General features: G+C 36.4%; 1 protein-coding gene across 3 annotated transcripts in view; it reads right to left on the reverse strand.

Moving 5' to 3' along the window:
• Positions 1 to 21,410, reverse strand: part of ECPAS (Ecm29 proteasome adaptor and scaffold) — a 171,809-nt gene that overhangs the window by 39,296 nt on the left and 111,103 nt on the right. For all 3 annotated transcript variants that reach the window (XM_077141840.1, XM_077141855.1, XM_077141847.1), the window contains 12 exons: positions 19,804 to 19,927; positions 17,353 to 17,433; positions 14,844 to 15,069; positions 14,315 to 14,406; positions 11,763 to 11,897; positions 11,012 to 11,174; positions 10,461 to 10,633; positions 8,734 to 8,835; positions 4,784 to 4,907; positions 2,882 to 3,027; positions 997 to 1,051; positions 87 to 201 (listed from right to left, as the gene is read on the reverse strand). In XM_077141840.1, coding sequence (XP_076997955.1) covers positions 87 to 201; positions 997 to 1,051; positions 2,882 to 3,027; positions 4,784 to 4,907; positions 8,734 to 8,835; positions 10,461 to 10,633; positions 11,012 to 11,174; positions 11,763 to 11,897; positions 14,315 to 14,406; positions 14,844 to 15,069; positions 17,353 to 17,433; positions 19,804 to 19,927 — 1,536 coding nt within the window. The remainder of the gene's footprint in view (positions 1 to 86; positions 202 to 996; positions 1,052 to 2,881; positions 3,028 to 4,783; positions 4,908 to 8,733; positions 8,836 to 10,460; positions 10,634 to 11,011; positions 11,175 to 11,762; positions 11,898 to 14,314; positions 14,407 to 14,843; positions 15,070 to 17,352; positions 17,434 to 19,803; positions 19,928 to 21,410) is intronic.

A 21,410-nucleotide genomic window follows, 5' to 3' on the forward strand; every position in this document is an offset into this window, starting at 1 on the left:
ACTTTTCCTCCTTACAGAACATATTCTCAGTATGTGCATACACTTGCCCTGTGTGTTCAAATCTGATATATTCAAGTTCACCATACCTTTTGCCAGTCATAAGGGTTTCTACAAGTGCAGAGACCAATTCCTGTTGATCTTCTTCACTGCCCAGTTCATAAACCAACCCAAGGCCCTTTGAGGCAACATCTTGGCTAAGTTCTACCAAAAAGTCAGACAAAATAATATTATTTTAAGAAAAATTTGACTACTAGTCATCAGGTCAGTTTTGTTTGTTTGTTATTCTAATATTAACCTAAAATGATATCAAAATAAAGACACAAAAACAGAATCAATCTATTTTCTTAAGTAATACCTAGTTTCTTAAAAATACCTAGCTTCTTAAAAACTAGCACCTTATCAGTCATTATAAATGAAAACTGCATTCACAGAAGATCCAACCCACAAAACAAGATAATATTGATGGACTTCAGTATATATAGTGCATGGTAACAGAATATCAAAGACTGTAAGCTGTAAACATCAGAAAGATCAAATAGCCTCACTGGATTTCAATATACCCACATCTGATTTTTTAAAAAAATGAAAAGACTGTTTAAAACAATTTATAAAACAAAGCTACTAGCTGAATATCTAACACATTTACATTCACTCTCTTCTGACTTCAATCACAAAGAAGAAAACTAATTACAACTAGAGGTAAGTTATTACTAAGCAGAGGTACTAATAAAGAAGGCCTGTTTTTCCTCAAATGTAGAAGTGAAGAACATGTTCCAAATTTTAATAAAAGGAATCAGAAAATTTCCTATCCTCTAACCAGACGTTTTGTTTTTTTAATCACAAACATAATGCTAACCCTTAATACTAATAAGCAATGCTTAATTTTGTTTTAATTGTATAATTCAAAAATAGTTTTCTATGTTCATTACTCCAGATTTTTTATTTAAAATACAAATTTAATGATGTTTATAGATCAAATATTTGCCAACAACCTACCATCATTTTCAGACAGAACTGAAACAAACGCACTCTGAATCTCTTTAAGATGAGACTGAAAGAAAAAAAAATGCATTAAAACACTGAAATTCTAAGTCTTTGGGGGAAAATAAGGAACTTGCTGCCAGAGTATACAAGACCAAAGCAGTCACAAATTCTGGGGTGCTCTCATGTGGGATACCTTTAAAGCTGACCCAAATTACCCGAAAGTTGTACCCCTTGTAGTAGTCGTCTAAAGCACACAATCTGGCCTCTCCCCCAATCTGCATCTCCCCATCCTTACTTCTTCTGACCTTATATCTTCAAGTTTCTAATCATTTTACAGCCAAAAAAAATAACCCACCATCCTTCATTCCTTTATACACAATTTATTTCCAAGTATTTGCTATATTGTGAATGAACCTGTGAGGCATTTCGTAAGACAAAATAAGCCAGAAACAAAAGAGCAAATATTGTATGGTTACATAAATAGAAAATACTTATAAGAAAAGAAGGGCTTAGATTGTAAGCTCTTATAGCAGTCCCAGTTAGTCCAGAGGAGTAATTCCTATTTCTGGGTTTTGAGAGGCTGTTTTATATCTGTATAATCTGGTATTCAGAGATAAGAACAAAACCAATCCGGTTGGGATTAAGGTTAATTCAGAACACCGGGGTAAGGAAGACATTGTCTATATTTTAGAACTTCACTACTCGTTGAAACTAGAGGAAGAAAGGTTTATTTTGTACTGAACCTAAATTTTCTGTAGCACATAAACTCAACCTGTCTGGACAGATCATTGAAACAATCCAAACACAGGAAGCCCAGAATAAGGAGGGTCTTTAAACCTATAGCTTAATGTAATGCCTGGATATATCCCACAGTGTTAAACACATAATCCAAAAGTGTGGGCTTGGGTGTACGGATGGTTCAGTGGTAGAATGCTCGTCTTCCATGCAAGAGACTCCGGTGAAAGTCTCCCTGGCGGTGCGGACCATGGGATGAACAATGCCATCCTAACCAAAAGGGGGAAAAGAAGTATAACTAATAAAGTATCAGCGGCTGAGAGAATTCAAATAATCGAGTGACTATTCTGGAGGTCACTTCTATGCAAACTTCAGTCAGACCTTGCTACCTATCACAACTTGCCAAATCAAAACCAAAACCATTCCTGTCAATCCTAAAGAACACCTAGGACATTATATAAGCTTCTAAAGGTTCCAAACCTTTAGAATTTTCCAAAACCTACAACCTCCAGATGGGTCCCTGGACAAGTCCTGAAATGTAGAGGGGCCAGCCTCTTCAGAACATCAACTAGTTCCATTCCCCTATCCCATATTAGCGACAGCCCCTTCCAACATGAAAAAGCAAGAATGGATATAGCCCAAATACCCCTAAAAAGTGGGAAAAAGATTAAAGGTGATGGTGGAGTTATACAGAGAAAGTTGGGTTTAACAAAAAGAGTGTGACTGCTGAATCATTACATCGATATTTTTTTCAGACTCCAGTATCTTAGAGCAACTAGAAGTAAAAACTTAAAGTTGTGGAATTGTAACCCATACCAAACTCTGAAATCTGTTCTACAATTAACTGTTGCAGTGTCTGAAATATACTGCTTTTTGTATGTTATTTTTCACACACACACAAAAAAGTCGATTGTAATGATAAATGCACAACTATATGATGATATTGTGAACCACTGATCGTACACTTTGGATGAGTATATTGTATATGAATATATATCAATAAAAAATAAATAATTAAAAATATACATCGATCTGCTCTTAGTTAGCAGCCCTCACTTCAGTATCGGCTCTCACCTTCCTATGCTTTCCTTCTTGCATTTCAATTATAAAAACTTCCTATGTGGTTTCCAACAGAGGTGACCCCCCTCCTAACATGGCTTACCTTCACTTCTTTATGGGTACTTAGCTTCCTCACAAGGGAAAGGAGCCAGATGCAGGCTGCTTGCCTCACATGTGGATTGGAATTAACAATATGTTTATTTAAAATCATGTCCAACACCCACGGGACTACATCATTCACTTCTACTCCTAGCAAAAAAGCAAAGAAAGATAAAAAAACAACTAAAATAGAATATTCAATGCAGTTTTTTTAAAAAACTAAATAAATTTAAATCAACATTCACACAATACATACAATGTATTAAAACCTAAGTGCCTAAGGTTTTAAAATAGGTGTTAAATGAATCTTCAATCATTCATTTTAGAACCCGGTATAAGCTAAATACCTTTTCAAAGGTACTCAGGTCATTTTAGTTTTCTAGAATGAAAAATTATCCCTACTCTCTCAAGTCTCAGCAATTTTTCTTTCTCTACTCGGACTTTCTCATCTCCCATCTAAAACTTCTTTTGACTTCACTTTCCTTCCTCCAGCTACCATGCACTTCTCTTCTTTTCTTTATTACTTCAAAGTTTCTCAACTTCAATACTATAGACATTTTTGGCTAGTAATATTCTTTATTCTCTGGCCTTGACCCACTACATAGCAGTAGCCCCAGCCTCCCCAGTGTCCAGGTATTGCCAAAAGTCCCGAGGGGTAAAATCTTTCCCAGTTGAGAACAGATGCTCTACAACAGACCTCTTCAAACAGATGTATATACTCAAAGTGTGCATTTTTTCTCCTCTTATTTATTCTTAAAGTGACTACTCAGGCTTTTACCTTCTCTACTCTAGAAGGTAATAGGCAAAAGTCACCAACCTTTCTGATGTTAAATCGAATGATCACTTCTCAGTTCTCATCTTAATTGATTATCAGCTGCATCTGACCGTTCATCCCCACCCCACCCCACTCCTCAACCCTTCAGGGACTTTCTTCACTTCACTTCCAGGAAAAGTGCTCTGCTCCATTTCTATACTTTTGACTGCTCCTTTCAGGTATCCTTCCCCAGTTTTTCCTCATCTTCCAAACCTCTGAATACTGAAGAACCCCAAGGCTTGGTTGTTGTACCTCTTCTCTTTTCTATTCATACTTTCACATCTAGTTTCATGGCTTTAAATACATTCCTTATATTCAAATATCCATTTCCACCCTGGAACTCTTCAAAACTCCATCCTCATATACTGGATGAGCTGGAAGATTCCAATACTGATGGGAGGAAGAGGAGCAGGTGAAGACCAGCTAAATTCTCAACTAAAACAACTAAATGTACAACCAAATTAAAGTATTCATGATGGAATATAATTCATAACAAATGAATTTTCTCAAATGAGAAGATAATACATAGAAACTTAGTTATTTTATCTTTTGTTTCAAAGATTTAGTTTTTTAAACTCTGGTTCAAATATTAAGACACATTTTTCATTCCAAATTCAAATCAAACCAGAAAATATTTGAAATCATAATATCCTATAGCCTGTGAAGTCACAAACCACACACTCCTTTAGCTATGCAATCACAGAAAGCCAGTGTGCCTTCAATGCAGAAGCACTAACAGAAGATACTGAAGCTTCATGACCTAATACAGGATTTAGAGAACACCTAATTTGGAAACTGCAACTCCTACTCCTCAACTTCTGAAATTAGCTAACTATACCAATCTTCATCTAAAGAGCACAAGATTGCAAGGTAACCCATAGCTAACTTCCTTGCCTGCTTTCCAAAGGAATATAAGAAGCTCTTGTTAATTTCATACTCACTCTCCTTTATTCAACCATTGTTGAATAAGGTGAGAAGGGAGATAAAAAAATATTTGCAGAAGTTGAAAATGGATTTTTTTTTCAAATATACTAAAGAAAAGAGAAAACAGTTACTTTAAGGTTATAAACTGATTAGCTGAATATTTGGTACCAGCAGGAGGAGTATATTCTTCTTCAGTCACTAGCCAGGCATCCCGGGCAGCCACGGAACTAGTTCCTATTGCAGCACTGGTAATAGCTTCGCCTATAGTGAACTGGAGTTCTATCTGCTTGGCCTGCAGCAAAGAAAGAAAAGACATGAATAGGAGAGAATGTTTCCCCAAAACATCCATTTCTACAGAGACCCTGCTAAATGTCCTGCCTCTCCGCATGCTTTTTTCACTCCTTTAACCAGCTCACTTTCAGCTAATTTGTTGGTTATCAAAGTGGAATAAGGGTGAAGGAATGAAGAAAGTATAAATGACTTGAAGACAGTTTTCCTCACCCTCAGCAGAGAACCACTAAGCAGAGCTTTCTAATCTCTAGAGGGAAAAGGCATGGACTTTGAAGCCTCAAGGATCTTGGTTCAAATTCATGTCCTGACTCTCACCAGCTATATAAAACCTTATTTAAACTTCTCTGAGCCTCAACTTCTTCAACTGTAAAATAAGTATAGCACCATCACCCACCATATCAGACTTCAGTAACGACTAGAAAAGTTGACTGTTCATAAAGCTTCCAGTGTAATGCCTGATTCACAGTAATTGCACAATAAGTAATAGCCACTGTAATTTAGCAACACAACCTCTTCACACTCTTAAATTACATAATGTGTCTAAGTTACTCTCAAATGGCTCAGAAAAAAAATCAAGAAAGATAAAGCAAATTGGTAAAATGTTAACAAGTAATCTGGGTAAAGGGTATACTATTCGTTATACTATTCTTACAACTTAGTAAATGTAAAATTATTTTTCAAAAATCACAACTTAAAAACTCCTATACAGTACATACTCAAACTTTTTAAAATTTTATTTAAAAATTTCCACAACCTTCACAAATATGAGTTACTGACTCAAATGGGGAACTGGACTGTTTAAGTTCCCTTTGGTATTTTTCAGTATACTGTGGACTGGAAGAAATCTAAAAATAAGGAGAATAAGAGCATAAGGAACAGAGAGCTGACATATCAAGGACATAAAAACACTGAACTTTTTGAAGAACTCTGCAAAGCTCACAGACAAAATTTCAACCATTCCTATGCCCAATGAACTATGTGCTCAACTCTTTTTTTTTTTTTTTTTTTTACCTACAGAGATCTGGCCACCACCCAGGAGGTGTGCTCAACTCTTAATGAAGATGAGATGTCAAATGCTAACATCACAGGCCTACAGGTCTGAGGAAGAAGAGTTTAAGAGTTTGGTACCACTCTTTAATCCCATAGCTCTGCCTGCTCAAAGCTTCTCTTGGCAACTTCAGGTCAAATCCAAAGAAAAGTTACTTGAACACTAATGATATGAGATTAAGAATTCATTTTACCTGCCTGTTTTCATATATGTATTCTATTATTAATGATATAGCTGGCATTAAAAACATAAAACTATGTAAATTAACATTATGGATGATATGGCATGTACACTTTGCATTACAATATTCTAGGAAAAAAACTGAGGTCAATAGATAAAAACAGACACATAGAAGTCATTACATTATTACTCAGTCTGCTGTTGCATATGTTTTGACATTTTCCATAATAAAGTGAAAAACAAGAAAAGAAAACTTTACAACTTTGTCTGAGGGAGCTAGGAAAGGTAGGTTGTTTTTCTAATTCATGCCATTTATTTTCTTTGTCATTCTTACCCTTTAATTGTGTCACCTTGTAGCTTTTCACGTTTCTGTGTACTTCTATATTCTTTTTATAACAATGCTTTCAACAATGGTTAAAAATCCAGACCTACTTTAAAATATTTAAATGAAACTAGATGAAAAAGCAGACATTATAAACTTTTCCCCAAGTGGTTAGAACATCAGGGGAAAAAACCTAGCATGAATATAATTCTCTGTCAAAAAACTCATCTTAAAATACTGAATTAAGAACCCAGACAGCTGAATTCTAGAGCCAGTCCCACTACTTGACTGCCTCAGTCCTCAGGCCCAGCCCTCCCCTTGCCTCCCTCTCATCCTTCAAGGCTCAAAAGAAAGCCCTCCTCAAAAAGACCTCCACCAGCTCTCACAGACAGAATTAATCATCCCTATTTTGTGATTCTTCTTCTTACATTCACACAGTGACTTATCTAGGTATTCACTGAAGTCTTACAATTAAGCAGACAAAGCTCAGCACCTGTTACAATACTGAACAAACCTGACTCTGCCTTAAGTCTACTGGGCAATTAGAAATGGATAAAAGATGTGAAGAGAAACTACAGGGAACCACAAAAGCACAAAAAACTAATTATCTGAAGGGTCAGGGAAGGTTTCTGAGGAAGCACAGCAACAGCCTGAGAAGGAAGGAAGTAGGAGGCTTTCAAGAGCTCAAAGCAAAGAAGACCAACTAGGCTGGTATACAAAAACATGAGTGATCACCGCCCTCCTCTCTATGTGGGACATGACACCCAGGGGTGTAAACCTCCCTGGCAACATGGGGCAGAAATCCTAGAATGAGCTGGGAGCAGCATCAAGGGATTAAGAAAGCCTTCTCGACCGAAAAGGGGAAGAGAGAAATGAGGAAAAAAAAGTGTCAGTGGCTAGAAATTTCAAACAGAGTCAAGACGTTAACCTTTATTATATATTATATATGTTTCTTCTTTTTTCTTTTTATTTCTTTTTCTGGAGTAATGCAAATGTTCTAAAAAATCATTATGGTGATGAATATATATGCTGGTTTGAAAGGGAGTATGCCCCCTAGAAAAGCCATGTTTTAATCAAAATCCCATTTCATAATGTATGTTTGAAACTGTATGTTTGAAACTGAAATCAGATCATCTCCCTGAATGATGTGATTTAGCCAAGAGTGGTTGTTAAAGTGGATTAGGTGACGACATGTCTCCACCCATTTGGATGGGTCTTGATTGGTTTATTGGAGTCCTACAAAAGAGGAAACATTTTGGAGAATGGGAGATTCAGAGAGCAGAGCAGAACGACACAGCCACAAGAAGCAGAGTCCACCAGCCAACGACCGTTGGAGAAGAAGAAGGAAAATGTCTCCCAAGGAGCTTCATGAAACAGGCAGTCAGGAGAAGCTAGCAGATGATGCCGTGTTCGCCATATGCCCTTTCAGATGAGAGAGGAACCCAAACAGTTCACCATGTGCCTTTCCAGATGAGAGAAACTCTGACTGTGTTCGTTATGTGCCTTCTCACTTGAGAGAGAAACCCTGAACTTCATCGGCCTTCTTGAACCAAGGTATCGTTCCCTGGATGCCTATGATTGGACATTTCTATAGACTTGTTGTAATTGGGACATTTTCTTGAACTTAGAACTGAACTGTAAACTAGCAACTTATTAAATTCCCCTCTTTAAAAGCCATTCCATTTCTGGTATATTGCATTCCAGCAGCTAGTGAACTTGAACAATATATTACTATGTAATGATATTGTAAGCCATTGATTGTACACCACATATGCAATGTTTGTATGCTAAGAATGTAGGTGCCTAAACGTCGCTGTATTGATAAAAATTTAAAAAAAAAAAAAAAAATGAGCGACAAGAATCCAGACTGGAGTAGGCAGGGTCAAGTCGGGCCAGGCTGAGGCATTGATCACACTGAGCTGGCAGCTGTCTACTCGCAGGTCCTCTTCACTCCGCTAGGCATAAGCTACCACAGAAGCTAGGTCATTAGATACGAGACCAATTCAAGTACTTACATCCACTCCCTACAGCTGGCTGATGGGGTAGGTTCTCCCTGCTAGCCACATCACATTGAGCTTGACTCAAAAAAGGACATTAAATCTAAACGGTTTAATGAATGCTATACCTAGCACAGTGACAAGCCCAAAGCTGGCACTCAACAGTTACGTGTTGAATAAACAAGTAAAGTTTTCATTTAAAACTTAACAGCGTTCAAAAATTCCAACAATAAAAAATGCCTTTTGTTTTAATGACTACATTAGGTAGCAATGTAAATACCTCCACAGAATCCATCAGACCTTGCAAGAGGAGTTTCTGGTGAGGAAAATCTCCATCCCCAACTGGAAAGTATCCCAGTGTTTGGATTGCGCGTTCTTTCATCTGGAAGAAGACAGAGAATTTTTTCTTCCAAAGAAAGTATGTAACACTTTACACGTGAATAATGTTTCCAAAAATGAGCTGGTAGAGAGGGGCAGTCTAACTAAAGTACCTATGCATAAATTCTTATAAAAGTATCCAATTTTACAGTATTATGTCTATAAAGCATTGGAGGGACAAAAACTTCAAACTGAGTCCACTAAGTGCCCATAGTTGCAAAAGTAGAAAAAAGGAAGGTTATTACTAGACTTATTTATAATCCTTCAAAATAGAGTCAGGAATGTGACTTTAGGCCTGGAGGGCATGGGATCAAACGACTGCCTTTACAGGTATGTGGCCTTCTGCAAGTTACTTCACCTTGCTGTGACTGCTTCCTCATCTGCAAAGCAGAGATAACTGTCTCCACTTCACTAGACATTTTGGAATATTCAATTAATTCATGCATGTAAAGGGCTAAGAATAGTGCTCAGCAATGGGTACTATGACTAGTAGCTACTGGAAACTGCGCTGTGTGATCTTTTCCATTCTAAATAATAGCTAAGCCACAATTAAAATGATCATGTTTATTAACTCAAAGAAAACTGATTTTTCTGCTAATTAAATCATCAACAATGAGGTATTTTGACTACAAGAAAGAGTATGTTTTTAAGTTTATGAAAATATTTAAAGTTTAAAAAAACTGTAGAAATCCTTTCCCTCATAGACTACTCATATTTCTTCTGATACCCAGACTTCTTAACACCAATCTGACATTAAGGAAGTAACATTTAGATTAGGTCTAAAATTACAGAATCAATCATAAACCCACTAAGTGCATTATTACCTCTGTTTATTGCATGACTAAGAACTACCTAATACTTTTCACGTTACTGTGAGAAGAATTAACGATAGTGAATTGTGTGAATATAGTGGAAAAAGAAAGTTTAGAGTCATGGATGTCACCAGAACAAAAACCCAAGGTTAAAACATAATGTATAACACAATGAATCTTGTAGTGGATGGTAACTGTGATTAGCAGTACAAACATAAAAAAGTTCTTTCATGGACTAAAACAAATAAATGACATTATTACAAGGAGTTAATAACAGTACCTATTGCAAACTATGCAATAGTTTAAACTGTAGATAACATTTTAATACATTTTCATCCATAGTAACAAATGTACCACACCAATACCATGGGTCAATTAAGAGGGGGTGAAAAGGGGCAGGGGAAGATTTAAGCTTTTCCTTTTTATTTTCATTTGTTTCTTTTCTTTTTTTTTTTTGGCATGGGCAGGCTCCGGAAATCAAACCCAAATCTCCGGCATGGTAGGCAAGAACTCTGCCACTGAGCCACTGCTGCACTGCCCACTTAGTGCTTTTAATACCTTATATTCAAGTCTTAAGAAAATAGTTAAGGGCGCAAATCGGAACTGTTGGGGCAAAAGGTACACACACTTAGGAAGGGCACAAATCAGCCCCATACCAAAATTACAAGCACCTAGACTTTCTCCTTTGTCATTCTTTTTCATGTTAAATACTTGCTCCAGCAGTAATGCCACCTATCCTCATTACAATTTGTTTTTGTTTATTATCTATCTATGAATAGAGGATTCCAGGACAGACGGAAAAAAGAATGAGACTTACCTTATTTGTTTCTTTGCTGGAGGGTATTCTATTTAGTAAGCTTTCTACAAGATGCAATTTGGTAAAGCCAGAGCCTTCACTGGGGATGGGGAGTGGACCATTTCTGCCAATTTCTCCCAGGGCTGTACAGGCAGCAATTGCCAGGAGAGGCGAGGTACTATCCAAAAATGAGCCTATAAACACATTCAGACAAAACAGATTATGCTTTTACTCTTATAACCAGCAAAGTACTCAAGAATTTTTTTTAAAGATGATAAGATAATATCAAAGTCTACATTATGTTAAAGCACCATGGCAATAGAGCACAGAATAGTGCCCTTTTTCAATTTTTAATTTTTCTTCCATAATAGAGTCATTCTTGTTATATAAAAATACAGGAGGGAAACAGAAGAGTGCTATGTTATTAAAAACATAAAATTTATTATTTCAGAAAAATATTGTGCCTTTAAAGTGCAATGCTATAGAAAGAAATTAAAATGGTATAATAAATTTTACCATAATTAAAGAATTGTGGCAAACAAGTCTGCATGAAGTCTGCATAAATGAATTACCTATCGTTTCAGTGGCACTTTGAATGAGTTCCTCTTGCTCAGGTAGGACATCAGCATTTGTCTCCAGGTCTTGTTGCTCTGCCATTCTCATTTTCTTTTTAGCCAAGTATCTTCCCACTGTGAATCCCAATGCAAGCAAGGATCCATGCTGTATCTCTGGGCTCTGAAGGTAACAACACCATAGCATGTATCTCTGTCTCTCTCACATATACACTAAACAATTCTGTGTTTTTATTATGGTCATCTTTCCAATAAAACAAAAGGTCAAAGAATAAAGTGACCACTTGAGCTGCCACTGGATGCTTAAGAATCAGGCTTTGGGACTAAGGGAAACCTGGAGTTTCTAATATAGAAAATTCCAAGAAATTAAACCGATTCTTGATCTACTCCAAGATTTAGAGCCCTAATCCCACACCCACGCCTAATCTAGGTGAGGAACTTCTTCTATATTCTCTTATGCTCCTCCAGCATCCATGCCTCCTAGTCTGCAGCACTTACGTAACAACACTACATTATTTTCAAGCATAATTTCTCCCTATTGCCAACAAAAGACAATGAAGAGATCCTACTTCTAATTTTCAAAACCTCCAAATACAAGGTAGGCAATAAAATATTTGTAAGGACATGGATAGGCATAATGATAGATGTGCATTTTACAAATGAGAACATAAAAGGTGAAAATAGGTTAGAAACTTTTGTAAAACCTTATTATCTCCCACATAAAAGAAGGAAAACAAAACTGGGAACATACATGATTGTCTTTTGTAGTCTTTATAAGCTGCTCTATCATTGACTTCAACTCATTTCCTGACACTGTAGATACCACCACAGAATAAAACAATGCTGCCAGTTCACGCATCTCTTCTTTACTGCTGTTCATCAAACTCTGGGAGGTGAAGAAAAAGTAATATACACATGATACATAATCATCTTCCTGCTAGCAACATCTAGCATTTAAAATTAAAAGAACAAAAATTAATGATGCATTTATAATTTTCAATCTGTTGGTATATTCATGGAACAAGAACACAACAAACTACTATTTCAAAGCAAAAGAAAACATTATTATATACCAAAATCTTATGTGCAGTTACACCAAAGAGAAATAAACAAAAAAATGAAATTAATACCCAGGTGATTTAATACAGCGGTCAGCAAACTTCTATAAATGGTCAGATACCAAAAATTTTAAACTTGGCAGGCAATATTATCCCTGCAACAACTACTTATTTCTACAGTTGTAGTGAGAAAGTAGCCATAGGCAAAATGTAAACAAATGGGTATATTTACCATGTATTACTATTTCTAGTGTCTACTATTATTTTTTACATATGAAAAATCATATTTTTCTTTTGATTTTTTTCAACCATTTAAAAATGTAAACACCATTCTTAGCTCAAAGGCCATACAAAAACAGGAGCCAGGCCAGATTTGTTAATCCCTGACCTAAAAGCTCAAAAACCATAAGGTAATTTTAAAACCAGCAAATATTCAGAAAGAATAAAAAAACCTTTAAAATCAGAAGCAGTTTCATGAGACCAGATTTTCCAGAAAAGTACAAAGTTACACATGTGTTTTCACACTTAAAGAGACAATGTGCACATTTACGATAATTCAAGATGGCCTTCTGGAAAGAACTGCAATCTAAAGCACAAACAGTATATAAAACTGTACAGACCATACTTGCACTAAAACAATTATCCACTTTATGGATAAGTTTATCTGAACTTCAAATTCAGCTGGCCCTCTTGTATTTTTATTCACTAAATCTGGTAACCCTATTGGTAAGACAAGGGGACAAAAACATGGTCACATATGGCTGATAAGGATGTAAATGGTACAATCCATATGGAGGGTGTGGGACTATCAACGTTATAAAAGTACACCCTGTGGCCCAGCAATTCCACATCTGATAAATTCATCTACAATGACGGATTACTCATTGCAATACACTGGAAGTAACTGAAATTTGACCATCAATAGGATTGAGAATAAATTATGGCACATTCATACAATGGAAAATGATGAAGAGTGGGGATAGTCTCTCGATAGTTATACAGGAAGAGCAAGCTCCAAATTTCACAGTAAAGTGAAAGAAGTAGGGTACAAAATAATACAAATAGCATGCTACCCAACAAGCAAACTCAATGCCCGCCCCCTGTCTACGTGGGACATGACTCCCAGGGGTATGGACCTTCCTGGCAACGTGGGACAGAAATCCTAGAATGAGCAGAGACTCAGCATCAAGGGACTGAGAAAACTTTCTTGATCAAAAGGGGGAAGATCAAACTGAGACAAAATAAAGTGTCAATGGCTGAGAGATTCCAGAGTCGAGAGGTTATCCTGGAGGTTATTCTTATGCATTAAACAGATATCACCTTGTTAGTCAAGATGTAATGGAGAGGCTGGAGGGAACTGCCTGAATATGTAGAGCTGTGTTCCAGTAGCCATGTTTCTTGAAGATGATTGTATAATGATACAGCTTTCACAATGTGACCGTGTGACTGTGAAAACCTTGTGTCTAATGCTCCTTTTATCTACCTTGTCAACAGATGAGTAGAACATATGGAATAAAAATAAATAATAGGGGGAACAAATGTTAAAATAAATTTAGATTGAAATGCTAGTGATCAATGAAAGGGAGGGGTAAGGGGTATGGTATGTATGAGTTTTTTTCTGTTACCTTTTTCATGCTTTTTCTGAATTGATGCAAATGTTCTAAGAAATTATCATGATGATGAATATGCAACTACATGATAATACTGTGAATTATTGATTCTATATGTAGAACAGAATGATAATAAGTTAAGAATGTTTGTCTTTCTTGTTATAGTTTCAAAAAAATTTAAATATTAATTTAAAAAAGTAAAAAAAATAGTGCTATCTTTTGTGTAAAAGAAAGCAGAAAAATAAGAACACATTTTTATTTTTGAGTATATGCAAAGTAAACTCTATAAATAAGTGATAATTTATGTTTACTGATGGAGGTAGGAACAGGTAGTTGGGGCATCTTGGGTAGATAGGAAACAAGGAAAAGAGACTTTCTATGTATTTTTAAAACTATACAATTCTATTGGCTGTATTACTTTTTATTCATATGACTGACTCTCAATTCATCCCCCACCCCACCCCCACTCGATGGGTCAGTGAGATATAATGATCTATATGCTTCGCAGTGTTTGAGGACAAGGGAATTTTCAAAATGATTTGAAAAGCAGAAAGAAAAGGTCATGGTAACAATGAAGGAAGGAGAAATCATGAGATACACAGAATCAAAGAGAAACATACATACACTATACATACCTTTATCCATTCTGTTTTATCTACAAATTTTGTTGCCAACTTTTCTGGATATACCGAAACAGCTTCCAATAGACAGTACATGACTGGCAAACCTAAATATGAATTCAGAACCATGTTGAATTTCAGGAAAAAGAATGAACAGCATGACTCACTAAATCCCTTTAAAGTATAAGGGTTGTGCTTTATGCAGCAATATCTCAGTTCTACAAAACAAAATTACTCAACCCAATTATACTAGGTTGCTCACTGCAGCAAAATTACAGGCTATTTATCTTAAAAGACAAAGGGATGTCCTGTTGTTCACACCCACTTCCAAAGTAAAAATTTCCAATTTATTATTAGTATTTCTTTTTGAAAAGAGAAATAATATATCAAGAAGGAATCGGGTAAGTTTAGAAAAAGGAAAAAAACTAATGTTCATTTACAGTAGTAGAGAGAAAACAATTTTGCAATAAATTCTCAGCTGAGTTTAAAATTAAATTTTTTGTTAACTGCTTTAAAATCTTTCCCTAGCATCAGGACTTCCTACCTCCAACACCTGCTAAGAGCTGCTGAAGGAGGCCAACGTAGATCTGAACTGGACTGGTTTCTCCACTCTTGGAAGATGATGATGAAGCTGTCGCCTGGCTCCCTGACATTAAAGTCCGTATATAGCGTCCGATGGCTGGAGCATGATCTTGCATATCAGCCAAACTCTGAGAGGTGGGCACCACCCCTGCACTGTGAGCCAGGCACATCCGCAGGTAGAGAACTATCTAAAATCACAAGAAGAGGAATAACAGATCAGCTTCTCAAAAGTCAATGTGAAGGTACAAAGGTAGTTCAGTGAATGGTTGAACGCTTGTCTGCCATGAGGGAGACCTGGGTTCAATTTCCAGCACCCCCACTTCCTCCCTCAAAATGTCAATGTAGGAAGACATTCTTCAAAGTGACAGTTTCTAGTTTTGAGAATTCACTCCTTCATGAAGCTATTCAACAACTCACATGGAAGGTGGAAACCATAATGTAATACGTAAACTGATATTACCATAATAGAACAAAATTTATATTACAAGCTTCTACAAATTGAGTGCTTTTTAAATGGACTGTGAGTTAAAATGCAAACTCAACTTCTTCTAGAGACTGAAAATTACAATGAAAATTGTTATTTTTAAAAAGCCATATATAGATCAGAGACCATCAGGAGATAGAAATAGGGTAGATATTGGGTAGTTGGAGCTGAAGGGATACAGATTGCGCAACAGAACTGATAGTAAAATTCAGAAATGGATACACAATACTACCTAACTTTAGCACAATAATGTTAGTACACTGAATAAAGGTGAATGTGAGAATAATAGAGGGAGAAGGGCTGGGGGCACAAATGACACCAGAAGAAAAGATAGACAATAAAGACCAAGATGGTATAATCTAGGAATGCCTAGAGTATATAATGATAGTGACTAAATGTACAAATTAAAAAATGTTTTTTGCATGAGGAAGAACAAAGGAATGTCAGTATCGTAAGGTGTTGAAAATAGATGGTAATTCACATTTTAAAACTTTAACTTATTTGTGAGACTAAAGCAAAAAATGTTTATTTCGTACAAAATTTATATTTTGACTAGTGCATCTCCTAATATAACTGATATGGACAGCTTAATCGAACACCATAAGTTCATGGAACCTTCAGTAGGGCATGAGATTTTGTAGATTTGTCCAGAGTGATGCCCCAATAAATCCCAGAATGATTTGAACAGTGAATAAAAGGTATTTGCCAAGTCCCCTTGGGGGAATGGTGAGAATAGAGGAAAATTCAACTTCCCAATTTGGAGAAGGCCTGATAGTCTCACAAGCAGTGAGGACAACAAAATCAGTTGGCTGAGCCCTCAATCTTGGGGTTTGTTCTTATGAAGCTTATTCCCACAAAGGACAGGCTAAGCCTACTTAAAATTAGGCCTAAGAGTCACCCCAGAGAACCTCCTTTCTTGCTCAGATGTGGCCTCTCAGCCAACACGAAAAGCAAACTCACTACTCTCCCCACTCCCTATGTGGGACGTGACTTCCAGGGTGTAAACCTCTCTGGCAATGTGGGACAGAAATCCTAGAATGAGCTGGGACTCAGCACCGAGGGACTGTGAAAACCTTCTCCACTGAAAGGGGGAAGAGAGAAATGAGATAAAATAAAGTGCCAGTGGTTGAAAGATTACAAATGGAGTCAAGAGGTTATCCTGGAGGTTATTTTTACGCATTATACAGATATTCCCTTTTTAGTTTAAGGTGTATTAGAGAGGCTAGAGGAAAGTGCCTGAAACAGTACAGCTGTATTCCAGTAGCCATGTTTCTTTAAGATGATTGTATAATGATACAGCTTTCACAAAGTGACTGTGTGATTGTGAAAACCTTTTATCTACAGTACGGACAGATGAGTAAAAAATATGGATTAAAAATAAATAAATAATAGGGGGGAACAAATGTTAAAATTGGGTAGAGGGAAATACTAGCGGTCAATGAGAGGGAGGGATAAGGGGTATGGTATGTATGAGTTTTTTCTTTTTATTTCTTTTTCTGGAGTGATGCAAGTGTTCTGAGAAATGATCGTGGTGATGAATACACAACTATGTGATGATATTGTGAGCCACTGAGTGCACACCAAGTATGGAATGTTCATACATTAAGAATGTTCATGTTGTATGTTGATTGGTTTTATTAATAAAAATTTTAAAAGAATAATAAATAAATAAATAGGGGGAACAATTCAAATCTAAATTGCTGTAAAATTCCAACAGTAACCAATGAATAGCCTCCAATTCTCTCCCAAAGAGATATATACGCTTCCACTATAATCTTTGGTCTTGCTGAAATAAACTTATTTTTGTAGACTTCACTATGAGCTAAAATAATATCAATTACCAAAAACAGTTGCTTCATAAACAGCTTAGTGACGAATAATGACACCACAATGTGGGTTTATCTAGAACACACAAAAAAATTCACAGACATCTCTTTGAGTATGGCATTTTCTTTTAGAGCAAAATAGACATAAATGAAAGTCCAACCTCTCCAAAGGCTGCTGGGTTAAATGGAAGGACCGTGGTCCCAGTCATGTACTTGGCTGGAGTTTTCATTCGATGGGAAGCCTAATAAACATAAGCCCAAAACAAACAGTTACTGAAAAATAGGGCACATATACCCTTCATCAACTCAAAAATAATTATATTTCTAGGGAACATTATGGTCAAAGGTTTGCTTTTCTTCTATTAAAAACATTACCCCACTAATCTTGCTGATTGTATGTGTCCCTCAAACCCTACATGAGAGGTGTGCTGTCTTTTTTCCCCTACATCTTTGACAGGTTTATTTAAAAAGAATATAAACTCATTCCCAGCAACTATTGACACACTCACTATGGGCACCTGTATGCCAATTATTTTCATTAATAATGAGGAAAGGAGGAAAATATGAGCTCACAAATTTCTTCTGACCCCAAATATGCCTGTGCTATAGAAAAGAGAGCCATGGCTGCCACATACTGACTTCCAATACTCTGAAGGTGCATAACAAGCAAACAGCTAGGACCACCAGCAGAGGCAGAAGGCAGTGACGTATCCCCTCCAGCACAGTCGAGGAAATGATGATGTAAAAAGTGGGATACCAATCTAGGAATGCCTAGAGTGTATAATAATAGTGAAATGTACAATGTACAAATTGTAACAATGTTTTTGCATGAGGAAGAACAAAGGAATGTCATTATTGCAGGGTGCTGAAAATAGATGATAATACTTTAAAATGTCACCTTCTGTGTGAGACTAAAGCAAAAAATGTTTATTTGTTACAAAATTTATATTTTGACTAGAGCATTTCCTAATATAACTCATGTAGACAGTTTGATTGAACGTCATAAGTACTTGGAATCTCAGGTAGGACATGAGATTTTGTTGGTTTGTCCAGAGCGATGCCCCAATGAATCCCAGAGTGATTTGATCAGTGACTGGAAAAGTATTTGCAAGCCCCCTTCGGGGAATGATGAGAGCGGGGAGAAATTCAACTTCCCCAAGTTGAATTCTTGATATTCTCACAAGCAGTGTGGACAACCAAAGCTACAGGCTGAGCCCACAGTCTTGGGGTTTGTTCATATGAAACTTAACCCCACAAAGGATAGGTCAAGTCTACTTAAAATTTAGGTCTAAGAGTCACCCCCAAGAGAGCCTCTTTTGTTGCTCAGATGTGGCCTCTCTCTCCAGCCAACATAACAAGCAGTCTCACCACCCTTTCCCTCTCTGCGTGGGACATGACTCCCAGGGGTTTGGACCTTTCTGGCAATGTGGGACAGAGATCCTGGAATGACCTGAGACTCAGCATCAAGGGACTGAGAAAAACCCTAGAATGAGCTGAGAATTAACATCAAGGGATTGAGAGAACCTCCTCGACCAAAGGGGGAAGAGTAAAATGAGACTAAGTGTCAATGGCTGAGAGATTCCAAACAGAGTCGAGAGGTTATCCTGGAGGTTATTCTTATGCATTAAGTAGATATCACCTTGTTCAAGATGTAGTGGAGAGGCTGGAGGGAACTGCCTGAAAATGTAGAGCTGTGTTCCAGAAGCCATGTTTCTTGATGATGATATGATTGAACAATGATATAGCTTTCACAATGAGACTCTGTGAATGTGAAAACCTTGTGTCTGATGCTCCTTTTAGCTACTATATCAACAGAAGAGTAGAACATGCGGAATAAAAATAAATAATAGGGGGAACAAATGTTAAATTTAGTTTGAAATGCTAGTGGTAAATGAAAGCGAGGGGTAAGGGGTATGGTATGTATAATCTTTTTTTCTCTATTATCGTTTTCTTTTTCTGTTGTCTTTTTATTTCTTTTTCTAAATCGATGCAAATGTTCTAAGAAATGATGAATATGCAACCATGTGATGATATTAAGAATTACTGATTATATATGTAGAATGGAATGATATCTTAATGTTTTGTTAATATTTTTTAATTAATAAAAAAAGTTTAAAAAAAAAAAGTGGGATACCCTCAGCCTGGGGTCATTCTGACATCACTCCAATCTATTGGCAGAGGACACTGTACAAAAGCAGACCTGCAAAAGCAGGTGATGGGCTCTTATTGTCACAGGAGTAGAAATATGAACTGCTTGTTACTGAGCATCCTTAAACTTATGCTTCCCTAAAGAGTGCCCTCCAAAATAAAAAGATGCATTTTTAAGCACATCATACAAAAGGAAAAAAAATGTAGACACAGCCAAATAATTGAAAAGCATAAAAGAAACTGTAAGTAATTCAAATTTGAAGAAAACCAATCACTTACATTTGAGAATCATATTTTTCTCCTTATTTTGTACACCCTCTTATTATAAACACTGACAATGTTAAAAATATTACTAGTCAATATTCAGTGGTTACATTTTTAATATAAGACACTTAAAAACATTATCTTTATTTTCATTATCCATTATATGTCTCAAAGTACCTAAGTGAAGTTAAATGCCATACCTTCTCTTGGATATAATATACCATTTCTGGAAAAGAAGGCATTTGCTTAGAAGCACTTTCTTTTCTGTTTCTACCAGGAAGGCACCTTAATACTCGTTGAGCTTCTCCATGAACTTCTTCTCGTCTTTCAGAAAGACAAATCACAATAAAAATTAATTTCACCAATTAGAAAATAACCATTTGAAAATAAGAACATCAATTTAATTGGCAGCTTGAGTTCTGATATTATGTCTTAAATATATTCTAAGCTATTTAAGCAAACAGTCAATAAGAAATTACTTTATGAAAATTTTATAAGATTTTGAGAGTCATATGTCTCCATCTTAGATTTTACCCACAGGAAAGAGAAACAGGCTACTACGATTCATTGCGCGAATATCTGTACGTGTATTTTACCCTTTTTAAAGGCGAAACATACATAATTGTATATAAATAATTCTTAAATTTCAGTGACTTTACAGTGGTCAGCAAATGCCAACTAAACTCCTACACTTTTAGATATTTAACTACATCTCTATACTATGGTAACTGGTACTGTAACAATACGTAAAAACGTAAAACCCAATCAAGTTCAGACCACCTAGAGACTGACCTTGGCCTCAGCCTTGTTCAAACATCATAACAGTCCTTTTAAGTATGTACTTGCCTCTAAATTGTGTTAACAGTTTTCTAACAGCAGATAAAGAGCTCAAAGAAAGATGTAAGAAAGAAAGGCTCACATTGTTCAAAGGATTTTCCATTTCACCTGAACAGTTTAAACTGAAAAAGGGACACTACTGAATCAGTTTCGCTTTTTTTTTAAATAAAAATAGTTTCAGCACTTAGAAGGCACAATGGCTAACAGCTCTGCTTGGAAATACAAATGGCTGGGTTTAAATACTGGCTTTGGTATGAACTGCATCTTGAATGCAGAGCCCATGGTCAGACCTCTGGCCTGTAGTTGGGAGCCTAACAGAAGGGAGAGGAAACAGAGTGCCAGAATCAAGATTAGCAAGCCAAAGCCACTTTCCCCAAACCTAAATTCAGCTGAATGAGAAGAGGAAGTCAAGCTCAGAAGTGAAATACGTCAGGGTCTGGCAATAACCTCTGATATACTATCGATAATAACAATTTAAAAAATCATAGCAAAATATTTGAAATTTATAGGGAAAAAAATAAAGGGCTTCAAGGACATACAGGCCAATTAGAAAACTGAATATGTTCTTAAAGAATTACCCATGGAAAAAACTGGCCATGTCTATGGGTGGGCGGGCCATGGTGGCTCAGCAGGCAGAGTTCTCGCCTGCCATGCCAGAGACCCGGGTTCAATTCCTGATGCCTGCCCATGTAAAAAAAAAAAAAAAAAAAAAAAAGGCTATGGGGGGGCCCTGATCAGGATGGCGGAGAGACAAGTTTCAGGACTCTGTCTCTACACAAAAGCTTTCAGCAACCAGCATGCTGGCAGAAACATCGTTCTGAAAGCTCCAGAAAATAGTTAAAAGACTGCACAACACAGAGAGTCAAACCATGCACAAAAAAAAATAGTACTTAACAATCTAAAGAATGCTCCAGGTAAAAGAGACTACAGTTAATCATTTAAGTGTAATAATATTGTTTCAACAATTGTC

Source organism: Tamandua tetradactyla, chromosome 2 (assembly GCF_023851605.1).
Source record: "Tamandua tetradactyla isolate mTamTet1 chromosome 2, mTamTet1.pri, whole genome shotgun sequence".
Classification (NCBI taxonomy): domain Eukaryota; kingdom Metazoa; phylum Chordata; class Mammalia; order Pilosa; family Myrmecophagidae; genus Tamandua; species Tamandua tetradactyla.